At 43.7% G+C, this 26,935-nt stretch overlaps 1 protein-coding gene across 1 annotated transcript in view; it reads right to left on the bottom strand.

Annotated features, from left to right (window-relative positions):
• The window catches only part of EFCAB6 (EF-hand calcium binding domain 6), a 201,548-nt gene extending 180,132 nt beyond the window's left edge, over window positions 1–21,416 (bottom strand). Inside the window, exons 1-3 of the mRNA XM_059404572.1 lie at window positions 21,275–21,416; window positions 13,248–13,459; window positions 3,802–3,890 (exon numbers count right to left, since the gene is read on the bottom strand). Of these exons, the coding sequence (XP_059260555.1) occupies window positions 3,802–3,890; window positions 13,248–13,459; window positions 21,275–21,416 (443 nt within the window). The remainder of the gene's footprint in view (window positions 1–3,801; window positions 3,891–13,247; window positions 13,460–21,274) is intronic.
• Between the last annotated feature and the right edge of the window lie 5,519 nt (window positions 21,417–26,935).

Here is a 26,935-nt window from a genome sequence, read left to right as displayed (position 1 = left end):
AGAGGCACGCTTTGCAGGATGAAGAAAGAGAGGATCTGGCTGAAAGGCGACCTTGAACATGGCAGGCAAAGGTGCCACAAGTCTCTCCTTGTCCCCACAGCCTGACATCAGTGCTTGAGCCTGTACTATGGCGAGAAGAGGGAAAGGTTCCCGGCGTTCCCACAGGAAGAGATCTCAGTCTTACCAACTCTAGGCTGGCAAATACCATTCCCAGTGTGTGGGAGAGACCGTCCCATGCTCTCACACCTGGAATATCAGCCTTGGCCCAAGGGTCAGTCCTAAGTGAACCCAGCGCGTCCCCTCACTGCCTTTACTGCTCTCTGTGATACTGAGGGCGATGCCAAAGATTTGCAGTCTCTCTGTGACATGTCTACACGGGGGTTTCTGTCCATCCGTCTGGCTTAAGATCCCTATCCTTTTCCCTAAATATCTGGAAACCCCATAAGAAACCCCCTTCTCTCCCCTCCATGTCTCTTAGACCCGTCCTCCATATTCGATCTCTCTGTCCTCCCGTGTGGCTTTCCGGATCACAGCTTCGGACCTACTTTCCACTCCACTAATGCTCCTTTCAGCTGCACTTCATCCACACTCTCCACCCGGCCACTGGATTTTATCGCCACAATGATCGTATCTTTCGCTACCAGAAGTTCTGTTCTGTACTTCTTTGAATCTTTTTTTTTTCTTTTTGCCTCTTATTTCGTGTTTATACAAGGCATCCGTGCTTACCTTTCTCTGAGCACACTACCACGGTTTCAGATTCTAGATCTGATGGCTGTGGGATTCATGTATTTGGATATCTGTACTGGATACTGGCCCTCTGGAGCTCTATTGGTTTGCAGGCCTCATTCTTTGTCTCATCATATGTTTTCAGTGATTCGTGTGTGGCCTGATACTACTTGGCACTTGTCTGTGGAAATTCTGTGAGGGCTGGGTCGCAAACACAGTCCTTCTGTGAGGGCTGGGTCACAAACACAGTCCTGTACAGGTCATACCCAGCCCTGCACCAGTTTGTTTTGTTTTTTAAAGATTTTAATTATTTGACACACAGAGATCACAAGTAGACAGAGAGGCAGGCAGAGAGAGAAAAGGGGAAGCAGTCTCCCCGCTGAGCCGAGAGCCCGACGTGGGACTTGATCCCAGGACTGCAGGATCATGACCTGAGCTGAAGGCAGAGGCTTTAACCCACTGAGCCACCCAGGCGCCCCCCTGCACCAGTTTTAAGCAAACTCCTAGCCCAAGACTTTTCAGGCCATACAGGTAGCACTGTTTCAGGCAGACTTGGGTAAATACTGACTTACAATTACAATTTTGTCCTCTAGTCACCCAACACCAGCATGAAAATAGTTGACAATACGTAGGTTCCCTTGTGCCATTTAGGGAGGCAGATTTATATTTGTAACCTATCCTCATATGAGGGTTTAGATGTCACAGTTTTATATATACTAGTCTTCTATTAGTTCCCCCCACGTGGGGCAGGCCTCTAGATATTTTAAGATTTTATTTATTTATTTGACAGAGATCACAAGTAGGCAGAAAGGCAGGCAGAGGGGGGCGGGGAGCAGGCTCCCTGCTGAGCAGAGAGCCCGATGCAGGACTCGATCCCAGGACCCGGGGATGGTGACCTGAGCCAAAAGCAGAGGCTTTAACCTACTGAGCCACCCAGGTGCCCCCAGGCCTCTAGATTTTGTCCCCTGTCCCCTTTACTCCAAACAGCCAGCCAAACTGAAACACAAATTCACAGGATTTAGCTAATACTCTCAAGGCAAAAGCTGGCTGGATAGAATGCTCCCTTCTCCTGATTCTATCTCCTAAAGTAGGGGAGTACCTACTTTCTTGCCAGCTCACTGGTGAAGGAAAATGTATGTATACATTTTACCTTTTATTGGTTATTTTAGTTGTTTCCAGTGGCAGAGCTGTTTGTGCACAGAGCCTACCGTATCACCAGGAGGAACAGTGTCCGCTCACTACAATGCATCGTCTCCAGCAGTAAAGAAAATTCAGCCCTGTGATCTAAGTCAGTTATGAGCTGAATCTTTCAAATTTAGTTAAAATATTTAGCCTCTTATAGTTAAGGAAGTAACTTGTGCATCTCAAATTAACTATTAGACTAATGTTTCACAATTAAGGTACCGAAAGAAAACACACACACACACACACACACAAGACTACTCCTGCTTTCAGTTTTTCTAATTGTTTAGCTTTTTCAACAAAGAATATTCAAATTAGGCTACTGTCCACCCCAAAAGCTTATCACAAATGGGGATTATTTTAGGTTAAGGGTGCAAATATACAGTTTATAAAACAACTAGTCATTCTTTCAAATAAACCTGGAGATTATCTCGGCCGACCACTTCCAAGTCATTAACTAATCGGAGCACAGAGAAGTCCCTGACCACTGGACCAAGGAGGACATGTACTTTGTCATTCTCACTGGAGCCGCCATACTGATTCATTGATCCTTTTTTTTTTTTTCTTTTAATTGTGGTTAAAAAACAAAAACCTACCCAGGTAACATAAAATTCACCATTTAATCATCGTTAAGTGTGCAGTTCAGTAGTGTTACGTGTATTCACACTGTTGTACAACACCTCTCCTCCAAAACTTTCTCATCTTACGAAACTGAAACTTAAGTCCGCTGAACGAGTCCCCGTTGCCCCTCCCCCCGGCTGCACGACTTCTCACACCTACACTGGGACCGCAACAGACTCAGTCATGAGAGCTCTCGTCCCCAAATCTGCTAGTTTCTCAGGGTCTAATTTAACTCTTAAAACTGTTTGAACAATTCCTGAGAAAATGAGGTTATTCATTTAGAGTCCAATAATCTAAGTGAATAACTTTTCACTAATATGGTCTTTCCTAAATCAGACACTAGAATCAGAGACCTTTCCGGTGAGAGAGCCGTGACAGCTCATACTCTAACACTCTCCATTTTCAGCTTATACACCAAATGAGCCCCATGCATACCTTACAGTTAAAGCCTCTGCCTTCGGCTCGGGTCATGGTCCCAGGGTCCTGGGATCCAGCCCCGCATCAGGCTCTCTGCTCAGCAGGGAGCCTGCTTCCCCCTCCTTCTCTCTCTGCCTGCCTCTCTGCCTACTTGTGATCTCTGTCTGTCAAATAAATAAATAAAATCTTAAAAAAAAAAAGAACTATTGAAAAAAAAGTCATTTCTGGGGTGCCTGGGTGGCGCAATCAGCTGAGTGTCCGACTCCTGGTTTTAGCTCAGGTCATGATCTCAGGGTCCTCAGATGGAGCCCCACGTCAGGCTCCCTGCTCAGTGTGGACTCTGCTTGAGAGTCCCCCCTCTCTCTACCCCTCCCATTCATGTGTGCACTCGCTGTCTCTAAAATAAATAAATAAATAAAGCTTTTAAAAAGCATTTCCTTTCTAGCTGCTAAAATATGATCACTTTCCAATGAAAGCCACTAAAAATGAAATAAAAATGAATAAATTTAAATTTTGCATCTTAATATTTTCTTTAAAATTAAAATTTATTTATTTATTTGTTTATTTATTATTTACTTGTCATTATTTATTATTTCCAAATCCAAAATACACTGCATATAAAATATGTTAATCTGGTTTTCAATACAATATTCTTTCTTTTATCTGAAATAGAGGTTAAAAGTCTTCTTTAAACAACCTTTTGACTGAGGATTAACTACATTAAATTCTATATGGACGATTCTACCAATGCCTCTTCCATATATATCTGCTGACATGATTAGCTGTCCTGACCTTACGTCCTCTCTCATCATTCCAAATTTCACATTTTCATATGAGAAAAGAAAAACCACTTACTTCTTTATAACATTTATATTTAGGTCCATGTCACCAAACCGGGACAGGAATTCAAGATACGGGATGGCACCAGAGCTGGTGAGGGGGACCTACATTCAAACAAGAAGACAGATGGCCAGTTAGAGGGTTCAGATCCCAGCAGCAGACAGCACGGGAGCTTTCGTGATGGAAGGTAGGATACTGTTAGTGGGATGGGCCTTCTAGGAAATACAACTGCTTCACCCAGGTGTCTGAGCTGACACGTGTCCCTAGTAAACCAGCTACAAGCAGCCTAAATGCCAAAATGCCAGTCTGTGCTCAATTAAAAGTCAACCAGCTGTCTATAAAATTATCTGAAATCTAGTTCAATCAAAAAAAAAGTTAATGAGTAGAAATATATTCTTTTTTTAAGATTATTTCTTTATTTATTTGAGAGAAAAGGAGAGAAAACCAATGGAGGGGCAGGGAGAGAGGGAGAAGCAGAACCCTGGAGGAGATGAGCAGAAGCCTGACGTGGGGCTTGATCCCAGGACCCCGGATCATGACCTGAGCCAAAGGCAGACACGCTCAACTGACTGAGCCACCCAAGTGCCCCTGAAATATAGTCACATATATTAGAATGTATTTTTCCCCAAGAGGCTGATGCCACAACACAATTTTATCCTCTGAATGTCATATGAACTTTCTGTAGAAAAAAGCCATTTTCAAATTGAAAAATTCTATAAAGGACATTACAGGGTCCACTGGGTCCATACAGACCATAGGTAAAATAAAAGAACTGTTGCACTATTTAATTTACTAATGTTGATAACTGTACTGTGATTATGCAAGAGAATAGTTCTTATGCTTAGGGAATATGCAGTTAAGTACGTAGAAGTGACTAACCATAATATAAGCAATTTCCTCTCAAGTAGTTCAGAAAAAAAATTATGTATACACTGTACATATCTTGTCAACTGTTTGCAATTTCTGCACATACCACACGTAGATAACAAAAGAACACAGAAGTAAAATGAGGTTGAATGTTCATAACCAGCAAATCTGGGTTAAGTATATACGGGTATTGTTTGTACCATATGGGTACTAATTATACTATCCTTATTCTTTTAAATTTTCTGGAGGTTTGAAATTACTTCTTTTTTTTTTTTTTTTAGATTCCTTTACTTGTTTTAGAGAGAGCATGAGCAGGAGGGGCAGAGGGAGAGAGAAAGAGAATCTCAAGCAGACTCCACCCTGGGAGTGGAACCTGTCACGAGGCTTGATCTCATGACTCTGAGATCAGGACCTGAGCCGAAGCCAAGAGTAGGACGCTTAACCAACGAGGCCACCCAGGCTCCCCTGAAATTACTTCTAAATAAAAAGTCAGAATTTTTAAAAAGTGAAAATAATTACTTCCCCCCAAAAGGGTTATGAAACTAAAGTTAAAATACAGAATCAATACAGATATATTTTATTAAGCTTCATATGCAAATATGCAAAGTACCATTTCCCACACTGCTGAATGGCTCCCATGTCCATACAATCAAGTGCAATGTTCACTTAGCCCTTACAATTCCAGCCTCAATGCAGGGCATGGTTATCTCAGTCTTCCCCAAAGGACAAGCTTCTTTTTACTATTTAAAATACATATAACCGGGAAATGGGACTAGAGAGACAGCGGCTCACAGGGTGGGCTTTCACGAACCGCGTCCTGGAAAGAACATCCATGATTTCCATTTCGGATAGGGTGTTTTGTAGTAGATGTAATTTTGGGTAGGCACCTCCCAGTTTCCCTAGCCTTACAGCAGAAGGGCAAGAACAGGGTACATGTGCTGCTCCGAGACCGGAGGCCCTCATCGTTTTGGTAGTAAGACTTCACAAGGAGGGGAAGAAACGCACATTCTGAGTATTCGGAGTATGACCCCATACTCAGGAGATGGCCACAAGCACTACTGCTGGTATTTTTCCACGCGTTAACTCATCTGGCCCCAAAACCAGATCCTGAGGGTGAGGTCACTGCCACCTTTCATGGAGCAGAGGTGTGACCTCCCTGTGTGCCATTCCCATCAAATGCCTCCAGAGCACACCTCCCTCCCCCTATACTAATCACTCTGCCTCCAAAGAGAGAGAGAGAGAGAGAGGGAAAGCCCATAACTTATTGACCATGTTGTCACATTTCACATCATTACTTATCGTTTAACGAAAATTCTAATGAGGCAGATACATTTTTGCAAAGTCCAGTCTCCAAAGCTAAGCCCCTAAATAACCCAAGAATCTAGTCTAAAAGGAGAGGCTCTGCTAAGAACTCGTGTCTTCAATACTTGTGATTCTGGCAAAGCTGTTTAAGAATCATAACCCACTTTGGCTCAGTGGGTTAAGCCTCTGCCTTCTGCTCGGGTCATGATCTTGGGGGTCCTGGGACTGAGCCCTGTGTCGGGCTCTCTGCTCAGCAGGGAGCCTGCTTCCTCTCTCTTTCTGCCTGCCTCTCTGCCTACTTGTAATCTGTCAAATAAATAAATAAAAATCTTTTAAAAAATCATAACTGTCCAAAGAGAAATCACTAAAAGCAAATTCTGAGACTGGGGTGGAGGGGGCCAGTGTTTAAATCCGCATCCATCGTGTTGACAAGTGTCTTCAAAGACATCTCTTTCCCCAGCCCAGCACAACCACGGGGACCAGAACAGAACTCTGCTTTTCTTCTCTGGAATCTCTTTGCCAATTCAGCTCCTTTTATAAAATTTTTATTAACATTCAGAGGCCGAAGCCACATTTTTTAAAAAATTCACGTTACCATGAATGGAAACTAAGGTATGGGGTGGATTACAAGCGATGCCACATCATTTGCGCCCTGATCAATCATCAAAACACTCTGACATTCAAGCATTTTTGACATGGTTCTTAAAATAAAATTAAAGCTAAAGTGAATTCACTATAATTGGAAAGTTCTTTTCTAATTTAAAGTGTGAAATTCCCATGAAGTGTTTTACCAGTTTTATAGGTTTCCAATTAGGCTTATGTACACTATTGGAAAGGAATTTGTTGGTAAAAGATCTAGAAGTCACACACAGACACTGTGAACTCCAGCTACTGGAAAGAGAAACCCTGCCTTTCATTCCTGTGAACTCAGCCTCCTGAAAATGCACCACATTCCAGCCTCCTTGGTTTACTCACAGGAGCTCCAGGTTCTAGAAAATTCACGCTTATTATTTCAGACTACTAGGACCTGTTTTTTAAAGTCTTTGAGGCTCTACAGTTCTCAGTGACTTCTTTTAAAAACAGATGTAGCTTTTAAAAACGGATACACATTTCACATTTTCTGTACTTTTCCTCTTCCTGCATAGTTGATTAGCTTGGGAAGATTGTCAAAATTTTAAATTAACATTAGATCATGAATATAGGGAGACATTAGCAGGAAAAATATCTTAACTCTCCATTTGGTATAAATAAAGTATCAGTTAAATCAAGCTTATGAGGAAACTGATGCAATGTTTGCAAGGACAAATGTTCTTTAAAAGCAAGAGAACATTACCAGTTGCACTCATCATCAGGGACATGCAAATCAAAACCACAGTGAGGTATCACCTCACACCTGTCAGAATGGCTAAAATCAACACAAGAAACAACAGGTGTTGGCAAAGATGTGGAGAAAGCAGGAACCTTTGTGCACTGTTGGTGGGAATCCAAACTGGTGCAGCCACTGTGGAAAACAGTGAGGAGGTTCCCCAAAAAGCTAAAAATAGAACTATCTCATGACCCAGAAATTGCACAACTAGGTATTTACCCAAAGGATACAAAAATACTTATTTTAAGGGATAGATGTGCTCTGATGTTTATAGCAGCATTACCTGTCAAATTATGGAAATTAAGTATCCAGGGGTTGACGAATGGATAAAGATGTGGTATGTATATACATACACACACACACACACACACACACACACACACACACACACGATGTACTAGTACTCAGCCATCAAAAAAAAGAATGAAATCTTGCCCTTTGTACCAACATGGATGGAGCTAGAAAGTATTACTCTGAGTGAAATAAGTCAATCAGAGAAAGACAAACACCATATGATTTCACTCCTATGTGGAATTTAAGGAACAAAACAAAGAAGCAATGGAGGCGGGGTGGGGAGAGACAAACCAAGAAACCAACTCTTAACTCTAAAGAACAAACTTGATGGCTACTAGAGGGCAGGTGGGTGAGGGATGGGATGGGGGAAACAGGTGACGGGGATTAAAGGGAGCACTTGTGATGAGCAGCGGGTGTTGTGTGTCAGTGCTGAATCACTAAATTGCACACCTGGAACTAATACTATGCTGTATGTTAACCATTTGAAATTTAAATAAAAACTCTGAGAGAATATTACCTACCATAGGACACAACAATTTCCACTCCTAGGTGTGTACCTTAGAGAAATGAAAACCCCTGTCCACACAAAAACTTGTACATGAATTTTCATAGCAACATTATTCACAAAAGTCAAAAAGGAGAAACAACCCAGAGGTCCATCAACACCAAAGGTGTTGATAAAAACACCAAAGGCGGTCTAGGCATGTAACGGAATGTGATTCAGCCATGAAAAGGAAGGAAGCACTGATTTATGCTACAACATAGATGAACTTTGAACACACAATGCTAAGTGAGAGAAGCCAGACCCAAAAGACTATGTATTTTAGTATTCCATTATATGAAATGTCAAGAAGAGGCAGATCTATTGTGGCAGAAAGTCTATTCATGGTTATCAGGGACTAGGGACACGGGAAATGGGGAGTGACTATTAACAAGTGTGGGGTTTCTTTTGGGGGGTGATGAAAATGTTCTGGACATAGAGATGGTTTCCCAACCCAGAATGTATAAAAACCAATAACTTATACATTTTGAAATGAATTTTATTATGTAAAATTATGTTTTAACAAAATTTCTAATAAAAATATAGCTACAGTAAAAAAAGTGACATGTGAAATCATTAATATGTATTATTTGTGAAATTTTTAAAGTGAAGAAATGGGAAACCTTTTTGAAAAAGGAGAAAAGCTCTTCCCCTTTATTTCCTCTTCCCTTCTTTCCTGTCCCCTAACAGATCCTAAAGTCTGACACGACAAAGGAAAACAGAGTCCGCCATGCTGGAGGGAGGCATGGGAGTCCAGAGTGGGATGGACCAAAGTCTGGTGAAGACAGCAACCACATGGCGGGTAGAGCGCTGGGGATGGAAGATGATCACATACCAGGGAGACAGATCAAATAAGTAAATATATTAAGAATAATAGAAGCCAAGTTTCTCATTGTCTGAATAGATAATTACAAATATGAAAAGCAAGAAAATTGGAAAGAACCTTGAAGTACAGGATTAGAACTGGCAGTACTGGTGTGAACTCACAGTTTTCAATACATGGAGAAGCTGATAGAGAAATGTAGACACAAATGTACATTTATATGGGGTGGGGACGTATCCCCTGGAACTCTGCCCAATGAGAGAGGCTTGGAGTGCCATCCCAATGGCAATGGGCAGCCCTAGTGCCCAGATTCTGGACTCTGATTATCTTTCCATTGAAAGGAACCAGAGCTTTCTGGAGAAATGGCTGGTTTCAGGACCAAAGCAGGGAAAGAACAGATAAGTTTGGAATATCTTATATCAGAAAGCAAGGAAGTGCTCCAAGAATGAGGGGGGCATGTCAAAAGTACATGTAAACCAGCTTGAAGGGGCTCCTACTGGCCACATTAGAGACAATTTAAAAATCAAAATACATAATTAACACAACGGAGCATAACCACTTAATCAAATAGGTAATCTTGAGTCCCTGAAAACATAAAAATAACAAATGAATATTAAAAGCCTGGTAAGGAATGGGATATTTACATAGTTGCAAATTTTCTCCACAAGATGCTTATTAATTGTAAAGGGGGTAAACAGTGCCTTACCGGGAGAAAGCTTGACAGATCCCACCTTAATCAAATGGCCAAAGCCAACATGAGCTTTCATGGGACAAACTACGATTGTGTGCAACCCAAAGTGTTGCCATGAGAAGAATACAGCATTTCTGTGATCCTCCCGCCCAAGATGCAAGCCTGGACCCAATCATCCGATAAACATCAGAAACCATCAGATAAACTCAAGCAAGGGACATGCTACCCTCTGCAATCTTCAGAGTGGTAAGGTCAGGAAAGCTAAGGAAAGGCTGGGAACTGCTCTAGACTGAAGGGCACTTGGAGTTCATGTTCTGACCTGGATCATTACAAGACATGCATGGAATGACTGGCAAAACCAGGTTGGGTCCCAGGGCTGAGATGGTAGCAGTGAGTTCATATTAACATCCATGTTTTAATGGTCAGGCTGTAGTCATGTAGAACACGATCCTTGTCTGAGGGACACATACACTGAGATATTTGGTGTGATGGAGCCACTTTACTCCCAAATGTTTCAGGGAAAAAATTTGTTCTTCCCAACAAACTTCCAACCTCTCTGTAAATTTGTGGTTGCTTTTTAAAAATGATCAGCAGAAGCAGCTGTGGTAGAGACAGCTCATAACAGACCACTTCTACAGAAAACAACTCTAAATTCTGGTAAATACAAAATAATAATAACTATCTAAAGGCCCTGGAGAGTGAACAAAAACAGGAAGACTTTGGAGAAATTCAAAACACAGAAGAAGAGACGAGTATGGAGGGAGTTTCCTGTTCTTCATGGCTTTGAGCCTGAGAGGAAGCCAGTCACTCGCCAGCACAGAGCGGCTAAAATCCCTAAAGAAAACCTATTGTCTCTCTGGCCTGAAGAACTGGTACGCAGAACCCAAAGCAAGCATAGTTACTAAGGATGTGAATGAAATCTCCAATCAGAGAGACAGAGAAGGAGACCCACTTTCTGGGTATAAATTCTGTCCAAGTTTTCAGCAGATGCCCAAAGCAGGTGTATACAGGTTAGACTAAAAAAAGACCCACCTAGAGACAAAAGAGCCAATGAGATGCTAGCAACTGCTCACCACAGGTGAGGCAAGGTTTTCAGGTTAATTCGTGCTGAAGCAGAAGCGTCAACAGTCTTCAGAGGAATGTAACAGAATCTAGTCTCCGCAGTACTGAATTCGTAATGTTTAGCCCTGTACCGTCTAAAATGCTGCCACAGCCACATGTGGTTGTCAAGCCCTTAAAGTGTGGCTAGGGCAAATAATGAACTGGATTTTTCTTTGGTCGTTGTTAATTAATTTACATTTTTAAATAAATTCAGCGATTGGAAAAGTTTTAAGTATGTTTGGAATGACTCAGTATGTCAATCTAGCATTTTAATTATACATATTTTATGAAATCTAAATAGACATCAAGTATTTCCACTGTGAGCCAAAGTCGACTGTAAATTATGCATCTGGTTTTGAAGACTTAGTACACATAAAAGAACACAAGATAACTTATTGTCAATTTTTAATAGTGGTAACACGTTGAAATTGGGTAATAGTTTGGCTATATTGCTTAAATAAAATATTATTCAAATTAATTCTTTTTAATTTTCTTCATGTGGCTACTGGAAAATTTTAAGTTATAAATGTGAGTCACACTACACTTCTTTTCTTTTTAGATTTTAAGTAATCTTGACACCCAACATGGGGCTCAAACTCACAGCCCCGAGATCAAGTGTCACACGCTCTGCTGACTGTGCCAGTACCAGGTGCCCCTCGTGTTATATTTCCATTAGACAGCACTGGTCTGGGATATAATCCAAATATACTCAAATATGAGGAACCAGAAAAATGTGACTCTTGCCTGTTAAGAGGAAAAATAAAAAATCAACACAACCCAACCCTGAGACAACCCAGATATTAGAATTATCATTCAAGGCCTTTAAAGCAGCTATTTTAACAATTCTTAATGAGTTAAAAAGAAATATGCTCAAAATTGAAGAAAAAACAGGAAATGTGAGCAGATGAATGGAAATTATAAAATAGAACCAAATGGGAATTCTAGAACTGAAAAACACTACATCTAATATTAAATATTCACTGAATGAGCTTAATGTCAGAACAGAGACGCAAAGAAGGAATCAATGAAATTGAAGACAGATCAATAGATAATATCCAATCTGAAAAACAGAAAGAAAAGATTGAAAAAAACGAACAGATCCTCAGGGGCCTAACGACAATATCAAAATGTCTCAGGGAGGATGAAATAAAATAAATATATAAAAATAATGGCTACAAATCTCAAATTCAGTAAAAAAGCAAATTAAAGGAAGAGAAATCCTTGAACCAGCACCATGGTATGCTCAAGAAAAAACAACAAAGAGGTCTACAAATATTTCTTTCTTAAATCAGTGAAAGGAAGGAGCGCGCCAGTCCCTGAGGTTGACCGGAATTCAGGAATACCTGAACTTCCCTGGGCTGTTCGTTTTCCTGACACGTAACGGCTGTGTTATAAAAGTAAGGAACCTGGGTTGGGTTGAGGCAGTCACCAAATTCTAGAAGGAAACAGACTTTTAAATACTATGAAATGCCAGACGGATTAAGAAGCAATGAATGAGTAAAAATATGCTGATTTCTGTGTCTGAGTGCATGCGTGTGTGTGATGTGTGTGTGTGTACAAGTGTGTGCCCCCTACAGCTTCTAGGACAGAGGCCAAACTCTTTGAGATCGGCCTTTTCAAGACTGGCCCCTTTATCCACCTGACACATATCCCCTTGCTTTAGGTACAAACTACCCAGTTCCCACCGCGCTGATGCAGGCATTCAAGTGTCACTTGCACTATTACTCTCTCTGCCTTCAATGCCCTTCCATTCTTCCTTCATCCAGCTAATACCCACCCCTCGGTCAAAACTCGACTAAATACATCCCTTCGTCCCCCAAAGCCTTCCTGGACCACCACCCCATTTTTAGATAGCTCCCCATCGGCTAACGCCCACGCTTACCAACACTTCCAAACATGTCTCACTGGACCAGGACGCCCTCAGGGTCAGGCCCATGTCTGTATACGCTGCATTGGGCCCAGCATACAGTAGGTGCTCAATAACCACTGGCTACAAATGCCAAAATACTAAGTTCCAAAATAGAAGCCGACCAACTACTTTTACATGGAAGCCTTAAAAACGAAAGCAAGCAGCCATACCAGTACTCCACACAAAACAGGACCCACACTTATGCTGATCATCCCACATCTTCCAGAATTTCACTGAATTGTGAAAAATAAATAAAACTTTATCTGCTTACTTGGAACGGCCAAGGGGGAAAGCCAGAACGGATTTCACACTCCAGTAACTAACTCCAACTTGTCCATAGCTGGGTTTTTTTTTTAGTGGGAGAAAGAGCAGGGGTGGGGCAGAGAGAGAGACAATCTCAAGCAGGCTCCCTGCTGAGCATAGCCCCCCCCCGGGGGGGGGGGGCTCTATCCCAGGATCCTGAGATCATGACCTGAGCTGAAATCAAGAGTCAGACACTTAACCGACTGAGCCCCCCAGGCGCCCCCATAGCTGGGTTATTATTCTAAGTCTCTGTGCATACTGTACCTGAGCCAGGACATCCTGAAACTGCTCTCTAGTGAGAGGCATCAGGAAGGTTGTGATAATTCTTCTCAGTTCATTCTTTGACACCGTCATGTTGTGACTGGTGTCGAGCAGCTCAAAGGCTTTTTTCAACTCATCTCCTTTATAGGTGATTTTTTGAAACAAAATCCGTTTAACATCTAAGAAGGACAGTATTGGATTTGCAATAGCTGTGGCTATGAGAGAGATAGAGATGTTTGTTAGACGTGCTTAAGGCAAAGATCCCAAAAATCACTTCGCTGCAGGCTAGAATCCAACAAACTTCCAAAACACTCTTCTACGGTACTTTGCGTCTAAGCATTGCACGACTTGTGATGGCAAGTCTGCAGTCATTTTTTACCTCTGAAATCTGGTCCATGTAAAATGAGAGTAATGATGGTAAAAAGGAAAAATAGAGCAAAGATAATCCTCCCTACACAGGACATGTGTCATGACTAGCAAGGAACATGGATTTTGGAATAAAATTCAGTTATGAACAATATCATTTCAAATAAATCTTTAAAATATCATATTCACTTTCTATCCCCTTGCCAATTTCTGAGGGGAAGATATGTAATTCTTAATCTAGATCATTTCCCTTTCTAAGACAAGGAAGAGATGAGAATGGCTAGCCCCTGAGAGGTAACGGGAGAATGTTAAAAGGCACCAAATAAGCTTCCAGAAGTTCTGCACCTCCTGGGAGGAAAAGCAGCTGAGTGGGGCCACGGTGCTGTAGGTCCCGGGGTCCCCGTGTCACCAGAGGAAAGCTGATACACCTCGGCCTCCCTCCCCTCTGTCTAAGACGAAAGAGCCATAGAAACAAGGAAACACAGTAACTACAAATCAACTCACGGTAAGGACCAGTTTCATAGGCAGGGATATGTGATTACTCCCTTTTGATATTTTATAACCTACCAGAGAAAGAGGAGGCTAAAAATACAGGTAGTTTGATAAATCTCTTCTATTTATGAGATTGCAAAGGCTTGGTGACCACAGTTTATTTAGTAGCTCTGTCTTACGTAGTAAATTCTGGATGTGTATTAAATGTCTTCAACAGTTTCATCTTTTATAAACTCATTCACAAGCAGGAGCTAGGGAAGGATGATTGCAATTACTTCCTTTCAAATGAGAATTTCTTACCAAGGTATTGGACCTTTCAGGCATAAGCTGTCACCAATGTTTGTCTTCCCTGATGCTCACTGAGCCCCCCCCCCCCAGGTGCAGGGGATGCCTTTCGCTCACAAGGCCCACTGCATCCCCGGGGAGGGGCGTATATGACCAGAACACACTAGAGAAAAGACAGTGGCTGGTCTGGGGTGACAGACTGAAGGTCTCAGGAAAAGCTGCCTGGAAGGAAGAAGTGATACTTCAACTAGAACTTGGGTATTCCCGAGAATAAGACGGGTTGGAAGTGGACGTGCTGGGGAAGACAGTCTGTCGAGGCAAAGCGGGGAAGGGAGATGCAGAGGAGGCATCAGCTTTGGCGATGAGACGGCAAAAGTCAGCAGGAGCCATATCCCTGGTGCTCCTGTCTAGCTTTGCACTCTGGCCATGGGACATCAAGGTGGGACTTCCATCAAGAGAATGACATCACCTAATTGTCATTCTTTTTTTTTTTTTTTTAAGATTTTATTTATGCATTTGACAGGGAAAGAGCTCACAAGTAGGCAGGGAGGCAGGCAGAGAAAGAGGAAGGGAAGCAGGCTCCCCCGTGGAGCAGAGAGCCCAATGCGGGGCTCAATCCCAGGACCCCAGAATCATGACCCGAGCCAAAGGCAGAAGCTTTAACCCACTGAGCCACCCAGGCGCCCCCTAATCTTCACTCTTAAACTGCACTCTGATATCACATGTAGGAGGGACAGAAAGGGAAGGGCAGTGGCGGTAAGGCAACGTGAACTGCAGCCTGCTCAAGTGTGTCTTAATGGATGTCTACACTACCGTGGTGGGCATGGAGGGTAAAGTAGGGGTGAATAAAACAGAAGTTGAAATAGACCAGGTAGAGTCCAGAGAACCTCCATTCCTCACATGCAGGGTGAGGTAGTGGAAGAAGATAAACCTCCTGTATGCGGTGTGAGCGGCTGGGTGGGTGGTGACACCCTTTGCTTAGAAAGGGAAGGCTGCAGGCCACAGCAGATGGCATTTTCCAAGATGACTGCCACAAGATCCCAAACACAGACTTTTCCTACAATGCCAGCCTAACACTCCTCCCATCTAAACGTGGGGCAATATTCCTTCCCCTTGAATCTGGGTGGGCCTGTAGCTAGGGCAGAATGATCCTATGTGATTTCCAAGATGAGGTCACAAAAGGCGCCACAGCTTGTGCCTCATCCTTAAGAGATACTTAAGAGATCTTAAGATCTTAAGAGATCTCCATGCCTTGAGGAAGTCAAGAAGTCATGCAGAGCGGCCACAGGTAAGTGTCTGGCCAACACCCTAGATGAAGTTCCAGCCCCACAGAGGGAGCCAGCCTTCTGATGACTCCAGCCCCAGGGGTCGTTACCTGCTGCCTTCGCACCTCCCCCATGGAACCACCTAGAACACATACAAGCTGTCCCTGTGACCTGCTCACACTGCAGATCTGAGAGCAAAACACACGATTCCAAGCCTGTGTGTGTGGAGGAGTTCAGATACAGCAATTAATAGCAGGAACGGGAAAGAAACAAGTTTGTGGGAAAGTTCATGAATTCAGGCTGTGATCTCTAAGTAGGGCTGTTCATTTAGAAGGTGAATGTATAAATCTGGAGATCAGAAATGGGGGGCGCTGGAGGGGTAGGTGTGGAAACCAGCCACGTGGAAGCCATGGGGGACACATGCCACACTGGAAAAGAAGGGAGCCCCATGAAACACTGACTTTTAAGAACGCAGAATTCATTCATTCAAAAAATATTTACTGAGCTCCCATCTTATTTCAGCCACTGCTCTAGGCACTGAAGGACTAGAGTGAACAAGACAGGTGAGATCCGCCGTCACAAGCTTAGAATGTGCAGGGGAGAGGATCGACAAGCAGCAGATGACAAATAAATGAATAAAGGTGGTGGTAGCTATTATAGGACAGTAAGAAAGAACGGGGTAGAGAGAGGCGGGAGCTGTTTTAGGTGAAGTCAGGGATGTCCTCTCGAGGTGCTTGATGAGCTGAACCAAAATGATAGAATGAGCCAGCCAGACGGGAAGCTGGAGGGGACACAGCAACAGGTAAAGGGTCCCTGAGCCGCAATGAGCTTGATGTACCCAGAACAGCAAAATGCCAGGGTGGACAGAGCACATGTGTGTTGCGTGAGATGGAGGGCAGAAACTGCTGAGATCGGGACAGGTGACGCTTCCACGCTTGCACACGGACCGGGGTTTCCATGTGCAACAGGAAGGCTCTGGAGAGTTGAAGCACGGCAGTGATCGCCTCTAACATATACTGTGTTCACAAATCACTCGAGCTGCTAAATAGTCGATTCTAGAGGCGCAAGAAATGAGAACAGAGGCCCAGAGAGGAGGCAATTCCAAGGATCCAAGAAGACTTGACTGTGGCCTAAATCAGGGGGTAGCCCTGGGTGCGAGGTGTTGGGGAGCAGACAGATTAGGCAGTCTAGACCCAGAGCAGACGAGGTTTTGCTGACTGGCTGGCTCAGCAGGGGCAAGGCAGGAGGAAACCAAGGCTAACTGGGGGCTGGGCAGAAACACTACGTAGATGATGGTGCCATTAACTGAGACGGAGAACCCCAGGAATCAAGGGATCGGGTTGGCGGGCCCATGTCCGAGACGTCCAGCAGATGGCGCATCCAAGCAGGGAGGTCTGCTAGGCCACTGGAGATCTGATCTGGAGCTCAGGAGGCAAGTCCGAACGGGGCTCTCATGGCTCTCATTTTGGTTACCCATGGTTCGTAGGGATGTGGAAGCAGCAGCTCACCTGGGAGAGGGCCGATGCGGGGGAGAGGACTAAGCACACAGCTCGGGGAGAGGAGAGTCTGACATCCCCCACAAGACTCCCAGGGGTCCTGCCATGCTCCCCTCTCCATTCCTGACTGTCGCTGGACTCCCAGAAGCTGCTGATCCATAGGGAGGAGCCGCCTGATTCCACATGGGCTGGGGAACAAGATTTCTCCCTCTGCTGACCCAGCCCAGAGCTGCTCCTCCTGCTTCCAGGGTTGTGGATGAGGGGCTGGGCGCTCCTGTCAAGTCCACCCGGAAATCTGTTTTCAGACTCCTCTGGTGTACTTTTAGTTGCCTTCCAAGAAGCCCCATCTTTGCAATCAATAACTCTACTTTAAATGTATCAGAAATACTGTTTGACACTCGGTGACATTTGAAGGAAAAACTTGTTCTTTCACGTGCCTAATGCACCTTCCCAGATTTTTTAAAATGAAAGCACTAACCGAACTTGCATAACCCGCTGGTGGGAGTAGAAACTGATAAAATCTTCCTGGAGGGCAATTTAACAAAATTGTCTACATCCGTTTAGAATATACAAAGTCACAACAGACTGTCACTCTCATCCTCAGGATGAGAACAAGTCGGATGAGCTAAACTATATAGTTTTCAAACCCACGGAGAGAACTGAGGGGCGCAAAGAACCTAAATTCCAGAGAGGACAAGGCGTTCCTCAGAGAGGAAGGACCCAGGACGCTTTTATCCTTGCAGAGTCAGAGGAAGTAAAGCACATCCATTCCGGACTGAGGGGAGGAAAAAAGAACATGCTGCTTGGTGACCACAGGTGAACAGGTGTGATGGGTTCGCAGGCCGGGGCCTCAATCACAGAGCGAGTCGGTGGCCACCCTCTCGGGCCTTCCCGTGGGGGTTCAAGGGGCATACCAGAGCTGGGGGCGAGGCACAGAGCTGCGTGATGTGGCCCCAGGAGGGCAGGCCCATACGGGAGTGTAAGCTGTTCACCGAAGGCTAAGGATGGGCGGAGGGGAGGATGGAGCCGAGGCCCTCTAAGGACCCCGGGCGTTCCCAGAGCGCATCTCAGTGGCCCACTGTGGCCTCGGGGTAAGGCAGCAGGGCAAAGACAGGCCTCTGGAGGACAAAGAGAACCCCCCAGAAATCCTCCAAAACCAGCAGGGGGGCTGTAAAGAAGTAGAAAGTCCTGAAATCTCAGCCGGGCTCAGATGTCAAGACCTGCTGAAGAGAAGTATTAGAAACCAGGGGCAACCGCAACCACATCTGGACACAGCTCAGTCCGAGACGAACCTGCGCCCGGCCAGCTCACAGGAAGCCAGAGAGAAGAGACGCTCCTTTCCTGGCCTGACCAGTCACTTCTCTTTCCACTGGGCTTCACACTAATATCTGCTGTTCAGTCTTTTTTAAAATTATAAGACAAATGAAATGAGAAAAGGTGACCTAATCAACAGCAGAAAACAGAAGATCAGGAGAGAGAACAGATGGAGAAATGATCAGGTATTTAAGGCAGGAACGGTAAACACATTCAAGAGATTACAGGAAAACTTGACAACACGCAGCGTGTAGGGGGGATTTCAGCAGAGAAAAGCAAACTGTTTTTGAAAGCCCACGGCAAGGCTAGAAATTAAAAATACAGTATCAGAAGCGAAAAGCTCGTCTGATCTGCTTAACGACAGACTGTACGTGATAGGAGAAAAGCCTGGTGAATAGAAAGTCGGGTCAACCAAAATTCTTCATGTTTGAACATAAAGCAAAAAACATTTTAGGGGCTCTTGGGTGGCTCAGTGGGTTAAGCCTCTGCCTTCGGTTCAGGTCATGATCTCAGGGTCCTGGGATCAAGCCCCAAATTGGGCTCTCTGCTCAGCAGGGAGCCTGCTTCCCTTCCTCTCTCTCTGTCTGCCTCTCTGACTACTTGTGATCTCTCTGTCTCTGTCAAATAAATAAAATTTAAAAAAAAATTTTTTTAAGGAAACAGGGGGTCTCATATCTGTGGTTCACCCTGTGAGCCATGCTTACTTAATACGTGAGTTACACAAATATGTCACCTCCACGTACACGTGCAGGTATGAGAGAGAGACCCGCCGAACGCTTCCCACTGACCACCTCTGGGGGGACAGGTGGTGCTAGGAGACTTTTCATTTAAACAAGAAAAAATCATTCAGTATTGACAATTACCATCAGTAAGGATGGAAGGCAAATGACAAAGGGGAAAACAGACGCCGACGGCACGAGAAGGCAGATGACGGAGGAGTATCTTCCCTACAGAGTGAGCACCTATGAAGCCCTGGAAAGACCCACTGCAGGTGAACGGGCAAAGGATATCAGTGAGGCTGTTCACAAAAGACAGACGGGAAGTTGACACACCAGAGGACCGTGGCTACCCTGACTGTCAAAGAAAGGCACATGGAATCACAACGGAATGTTCTTTGCATATCAAATGGACAAGATGTAACTGAGAATATTCTTAGAGACAAACACGTTCCAATGTTCCCCTGGGGCTGCCCAGGCACGAATTTCTGACGGGCAGTGTGGGGGAGCTCCTCGAGAGCCTCAGTGGCAACAGCTCTGACCCAGCAATCCTGCTTCACCCCGGACTTCTCTTTAGGTACAAAAGGGAAACTGAGATGTGTCCGAAGTCCAGTGTACACACAGACCTGCGGAATGGTGTTGGAAGCTGCTAGCCGGCCCCCACTGTCCATTCCCCCCTCCTCTTGTAGAACCAGAGACCCTGAAATCTGGGGAGACAGTCCGGCATCCCAAGGTCTGTATTTCCAGGCTCCCCGGTAGATGGCTGTGACCGCGTGATTCAAGCCTTGCCCGGTGAGGAAACACGGTGTCCAGTACAGACTTGACTGCAATGCCTGCCCCCATCACAGGGCGGAATTCAGTGTATCCTTGCCTGTGTCCCCTTTGAGGCCTCCTGGCACCACAGGGTATACGCCCACCGTGTTCACTTCGTGTGACAAACACACAACTAAAGTTCTTTATCCCACCTCTAGACTGTGAGCGCCTCCAGGGCAGGTCCTCTACTGGACCCATTTCTTTATCCTCAGTACCTGTGACAGTTCTTGTCACATATTGGGGCTCAGAAGATGGTCAGGAAAGGAGGAAGCGGGGGATGAAATGACATACACTTCACGGAAATAATTATCTTAAATTTTAGCGCTTTAAAATGGAGATATGCAAATGAGTTTAAAACTTACATCCACACCAAAACCTGTACGAAAATGCTTATTGAGGTTTCATTCATGGTTGCCAAAACATGAGAGCAACCAAAAACTCTCTATCAGAAGAGATAAGCGACCTGTGGTACATCCATATATGAGAATATCACTCAGAGATTAAAAAGTAGACAATCACACCATGAGAAGACAGGCAGGAGCCTTAACTGCACACCGCTAAGGGAAAGAAGCCCATCTGAAAAGGCTACATACTGCATGACTCTAGCTCTAGGACCTTCTGGAAGGGCAAACTATGGAGACAGTAAAAAGACAAGTGGTTGCCCAGACTAGGGGCAGGGAGGGATGGATAGGTGGAACACAGGGGATTTTTAGGGCAGTGAAATGATTCTGTGTGATACTGTAATGCTGGAAATGTGTCCGTAAATGTTTATCAGAACGCAGAGAAAGTGCAACACCAAGAACAGACTCTACCTTGGACGGCAGACTTGTGTTAATGACAATGGACGGATACTGGCTCATCTGCGGTGAGAACGGCACGTCACCAATAATGCAAGACGTTGACAATGAGGGACACTGGGGGTGGGGAGTGAGGAGTGTACAGGAACTCTCTGTTCCTTGGCTCCATCTCTCTGTAACCCTAAAACTGCTCAAAAAAAAATGTCTACTAATTAAGAAAAACTAAGTGAGGAGATCTAGTAGACAGCACAGTACTATGTCCACGGGTTTTGGAATCACGCTGTCTGGGCTCAAATCCTGACCCTGTCTCTTCAAAACTATGTAATTTTTGGGCAAGTTGTTTGATCACCCTCTGTCTCAGTTTCCCCATCAAGAACATAGGGACAATACCAGAATCTACTTTGTAGCTCTATCGCCTATGGTTAAATGAGAGGCGAAGCTTTTGTACAGAGCCTACTGTTGGTGGATTTTCTTCATGATACTCACCTGAAGAGAAAGGTCTAAGCATATTTTGGAAACCGTTCCTTGAATACACTCTACATGGTGAAGAGTGAGGTCTTAAATTCATGAACTTCCGTGTGTAAGGATACGAAATATGCCAATCTGTTACATTTGCCATTTTGTGCATTAAATCCCTGTGACATAAAAGAGAACAGATTACATTATCTTCAAGTACACATTAGGAAGGTGGCCGACCTCCTATCTATTCCCTTTCTGAAAGGACAGCCAGAGGCTCTCAATGTTCTTCTTGCCAATGTTCCAAAAACTCTTCCAAAAATAAACACAAAATCGTGATTTTATACCTATTTTTAGCAGATCCAATAGTTTTCAAAGATGGGAAAATAAGGAAGTTCTCAGATAGGAAAATTCATCAGCATTTTGACTACCACTGACTCGTTTCTTCAGTGGGCAGTGAGGGTGGAAGGTTTGGATTCTCCACGCTCTCACTGCATACCCAGCACCGTCAGAGGCAGAGCAGCAGACAACAGCACCAAAAATGGCGCAGTAAGAACCTCTGGAAATCCTCTCCTCCGTGAAAGTTGTAAGAAAACAGAAAATAGTCAGAACCAACTTTCTCAGAACTCTGGAAATTAACCAAAGGTTTGAAATAATCTAGGGATCCCTTAGTCAAGAAATATGGCAGAACCTGAGTACACACATCAAGTTCTGTGGCATTTCAACTCCCCTGTCCCCCTGACCTGGCCCCTAAATCAGGAGTGGCCTTGAAACCAAAAGCCTGCAATTCCAGTAAAAACCTAGCAGCCTGCCCATTACTGGAAAGGGCAGAATAGGGCTGGAGCTCCTTCAAGCCCCATTACCAGAAACTATTGAAAGGCATTTGTTGAAAAAAAAAAAAATCAGACATGACTATTGTCTAAATTTCTAGCTGCTGGGGCACCTGGGTGGCTCAGTTGGTTGAGCCTCTGCCTTCAGCTCAGGTCATGGTCCCAGGGTCCTGGGATTGAGCCCCACATCAGGCTCCCTGCTCAGAGGGAAGCCTGCTTCTCCCTCTTCCACTCTCCCTGCTTGGGTTCCCTCCCTCGCTGTGTCTCTCACTATCAAATAAATGAATCTTAAAACAAAACAAAACCTTCTAGCTGCCTGAGACACAAGATAATAGATGGAGCAAATAATAGACTAACCAAAAACCTTAAAGGGCAATCTGGGGAATGAGATGTCCACAGGGGCTCTGAGAAGCTCCCACATATTCTTTAGAATCTAGAAAGCCACTAACATGCGGAGGGCAGTGAGAGTGCTCAGGAAGAACTGAGCAGCCCTATAGTCTCACCTATGGTTTACCTTGAGGCTCTGCACAAGCAGGAAGTGAAGCCAAAGAAAGAATCGTAAACTCCCTGGCAGAGGACTGAAGAAAGTGCCAGCACCCACCAACAGCCCCTCAGCAAAGCCTGGAAGATGACTGTTTGCAGCCATTTAAGGAAATCTCTGTCCAGCCATGAGCTTACCACTCAATTAACCAGTCAGACACTTCAGTGGTTGTCCACCATAAAATATACAGATTTCACAAAGTTAGTTTAGAAAGGTCAGTAAACAAAACCCAAAACATGAAAAGTGGAACGAATATGATTTGAAAAATTACCATGTTATTTAAAGTGTCTAGTTTCCAACAAAGAATTTCTGAGACTTGCAAAAAAAAGGGGGGGGGGGGAGAGAAAGAAAGAAAGGCCCATACATTCTTATCTTTAGGAACCATAAAAGCAAGAAAAGAGTGGGGTGAAATATCTAAAGTATAGAAAGAAAAAAAATGCACCAATCTAGAATTCTATATCCAACAAAAGTTTCCTTCAAAAGTTAAAGACAAATAAATACTTCCTTAGACAAACAAAAACTGAGGAAATGTGACACCAGCAGGCCTGTTTTTTTTAAAAAAAAAATTTAAATTCTTCAGAAAGAAGGAAGAACTGGGGTGCCCAGTGGGTTAAACCTCTGCCTTCTGCTCAGGTCATGATTTCAGAGTGCTGGGATCGAGTTCCGCATTGGGCTCTCTGTTCAGCGGGGAGCCTGCTTCCCCCTCTCTCTCTGCCTGCCTCTCTGCCTACTTGTGATCTCTCTCTGTAAAATAAATAAATAAAATAAAATCTTAAAAAAAAAAAAGAAAGAAAAGGAAGAATGATATGTCAGAAATGCAAATTTACATAAAGAAAACTATTAGAGAAAGAATAAATAAGATAACATAAACACATGCACACCTGATAACAGAGACCCAATCTACATGAAGCAAAAAACAATAAAACTTATTGAGAAACAAACACTTGAGCAATAACATCTGAAGATGTCAAAGCCTACTCTTTAAAGTGGATAGAACAACTATTCAGAAAAACAAGGAAACAGAGGACCTGAACAACATCATAAACCAATTAGACTTAACCAGCACCCACCCAGCAATGGTAGAATATACATTCTTCTAAAGTGCGCATGGACTATTCTTTAGGATAAATCATGTGTTAAGACATAAAGTAAGTCCTGATAAATTTTAAAATATTGAAATAATCAAAGTATGTTCTCTAGCCACACTAGAATGAAATTAGAAATCCATCACAGAAAGAAATTGAGTAATTCACAAACATATTGAAATTAAATAGCATACTCTTAACTAACCCAAAGGATCAAAGAGGGGGAAATCACAACTGAAATTAGCAAATACTTTTGGGTGGATAGAAACAAAGGCACACATGCCAAAAATTAGGGAATGTAGTGCTTGGAGGGGAATTTATAGCTGTAAATGCCTATAGTGTTTTTAAAAGGAAGAAAACCTCAAGGTAATAACTTAATCTCCTTCCCTAAGAAACTAGGAAAATAAGAGTAAACTAATCCCATATAAACAGAATAAAGGAAATAATAAAGATCAGAACAGAAATAAATCAAATTGAGAAAACCAACAAAATGAAAAGGTAGTTCTTTGAAAAGATCGGCAAACTGATACATTTTTACCTAGACTCTCCAATAAAAAAGTGAGAAAGACTCAATGTACGAAAATCAGTAATGAAAGAAAGAATATTACTACTGATCTCACAAAACAAAAGGGATAAGGGAATACTATGAACAATTACATGCCCACCAATCAGCTAGTCTACACCAACTAGAAAAATTCTTAGAAAGCTACAAACTATTGAAACTGACTGAAGAAGAAACTGAAAATCTGAGTAGACCTACACCAAGTAAAGAGATTAAACTAGAAGTCAAAAACTTTCACAAAAAAAAAAAAAAAAAGCCCAGGACCAGATGGGCTCACTGGTTAAGTTCTACCAAACATTTAAAGAAGAATAAGTAAAAACCAACCAATCCTTCACAAACTCTTCCAAAAAAGAGTAAGAGGGAACACTTCCTAGCACATTCTATGAGGCCAGTATTACCAAATCCAGACAGAGACATCAGAAAAAAAGAAAGTTAAAGACCAATATTCCTTAGGAATATAGGAAAAATCTTCAACAGTATACTTGCAAATGGAATCCAACACCATGTAAAAAAATTAGATGTCATGGCCAGGTAAGATTATCCCAGGAACTCAAGGGTGGTTGAACATATAAAAACCAATCACTATAATACACCACATTAAGACAATCAAGAGAAAACATGACCATCTCGATAGATGTAGAACAAGCACTTCACAAAAACTTATACTGTTTCATGATAAACACATTCAATAATCTAGGAATAGGAGGGAACTTCCTTGACCCAACAAAAAGCACCAGTGAAAAAGCAACAGTCAGTATCACACGGAAGGGTAGAAGAACAAAAGCAGTGAGCCTTCCCCTTAAAATGAGGGGGAACAGGATGCCTGTTCTCACCACTTCATTCGACATTGTACTGAAGGTTCTAGCTGAGCAATTAGGTAAGAAAAGGAAATAAAAGGTATCCAGCTCTAGCTCTACAAGGAAGTTTTAGTGAAGAATTTTCTCCTAGTAGACTTCAGGGTTAAATGTAAGTGCGTAATTACTTAATATTCAAAAACAGATGGACGTGCATGGCACTATATCAGCATAAAGAATCAAACTAGCTCTAAAGCCCTAGATTTTAAGAATTTAAGTTTACAGAGTTCAAGAAATGAATCAGAATTTTTTCTTTAATGTGTAAGAAATACACACCAGCTGGTGCTCTGGTCTACCTCTCTTTGGGCAGTCCCTGATTGCCTGGCATGTTATTGGTCTAGACCTGTCTCATTTGTACAGGTCTCTGTGGGCAGGGACCATACCAGGGCTGAAGCCATGTGAGGGTCAGCAGAGTCCCACATACATCTTCCTTCAACTGGATTAAGTTTAACTGAACCCTAGGATCACAGCACGGGTGAATTTCTAGAAGAACACGGCTTGGTATGTGTTCATATAGTCAAAATACATTTACTGAACTTCCTTCTAGAAGTCTGGGGGTCAATGAACGAAACTGGCAAAATCATGGGCTTTATGGGCCTTATATTCTAGTACTGGAGGACAAACAGTAATTAAGTAAATGACACCTGTGAACAAGTACTGTGAAGATAAATGGAGCTGGAGAAGAGAACAGATAACACTGAGCACAGATCAGAGACCAGGAAGGGGAAAATGCCATTAAGAGGACAAAGAAGCAAGAGGAAGCCAGACAGAGGACCCGAGTGGGCTCCTGTGACAATGAGCCTCTCTCTGAGGGTGATATGTGAAGCCTCTGGAGGGTTACACGCGGAGAAGAGTTACGTACAGGGTAATGATCTGCCTTTGCATTTGAAGGATTCCTCTGGCTATATATCAAGAATAGACTTAAAGGGGCAGGGGAGGAAAGAGGGGACCAAATGCACCGAAATTATGCGTGCAGGAGAAGATGGTGGCCTGGACCAAGATGGTTTCGGTGAAAGTGTTGGAAAAGTCAGACTGAAGGCAGGGTCAGCTGGATTTTCTTAAGGTTTGATCTGGCACGCAGGAGAAAGGTTGGAAGGAGTAGTCATTAACTGAGATGAGAGAGACCCAAGCAGGACAGGTGTGGAGGGGAAGATCAAGGGTTCCATTCTGCACGTGTTAAGTTGGAGACATCTGTTAACCTCCCCGGGGGATACTGAATAAGCAGTTGGGTATATGAGCCTTTGTTCCGGGGAAGAGACCAGCACTGAAGATGCAAGTGTGGGGACGGTCCGCATACAATGGATATAAGGCACGATGGGGTCAGCCCCCTGAGAAAGCAGGTGTAAAAAGACAAAACATGCCAGAGCCGAGCTTTGGGGGTACTCCAACCTTCAGAGTCCAGGGAGATGAGGAGGAACTAGCAAAAAACGAAAAAGAGCGGCCAGTGAGAACGGAGCAAATCAGGAGACTGGAGTGTCCCAGAAACCGAGTGAGGAACAGGTTTCAAGAGGGGGAGATGGTGTCAAACGCCACAGTGATCAGCAGGGAAGATAAGGACCAAGAATCATGTGGATTAAGCCCCATGGGTGGTACCTACAACCCCAAGACACGCCATACTGGGGGAACTGGGCAGTTGTGGGGGAGCCTAAGTGAGTCACAAGTAAACTCAGAGGGAAAGAAGCCCAGCTGTAAAGCAGAGAAACGACGTGGTGCCTGGGGTGGGCGGGAGGGTCAAGGAAGAATGTCTTTAAATCAGGAGAATGGGGGCTCCCGAGTGGATACTCCCAGTAGCGATTCTCTGTAGGCAAAAAATAATAAA

Source organism: Mustela nigripes, chromosome 6 (assembly GCF_022355385.1).
Source record: "Mustela nigripes isolate SB6536 chromosome 6, MUSNIG.SB6536, whole genome shotgun sequence".
NCBI classification, from domain to species: Eukaryota; Metazoa; Chordata; class Mammalia; order Carnivora; family Mustelidae; genus Mustela; species Mustela nigripes.
This window is presented reverse-complemented; position numbering and strand designations above follow the sequence as displayed.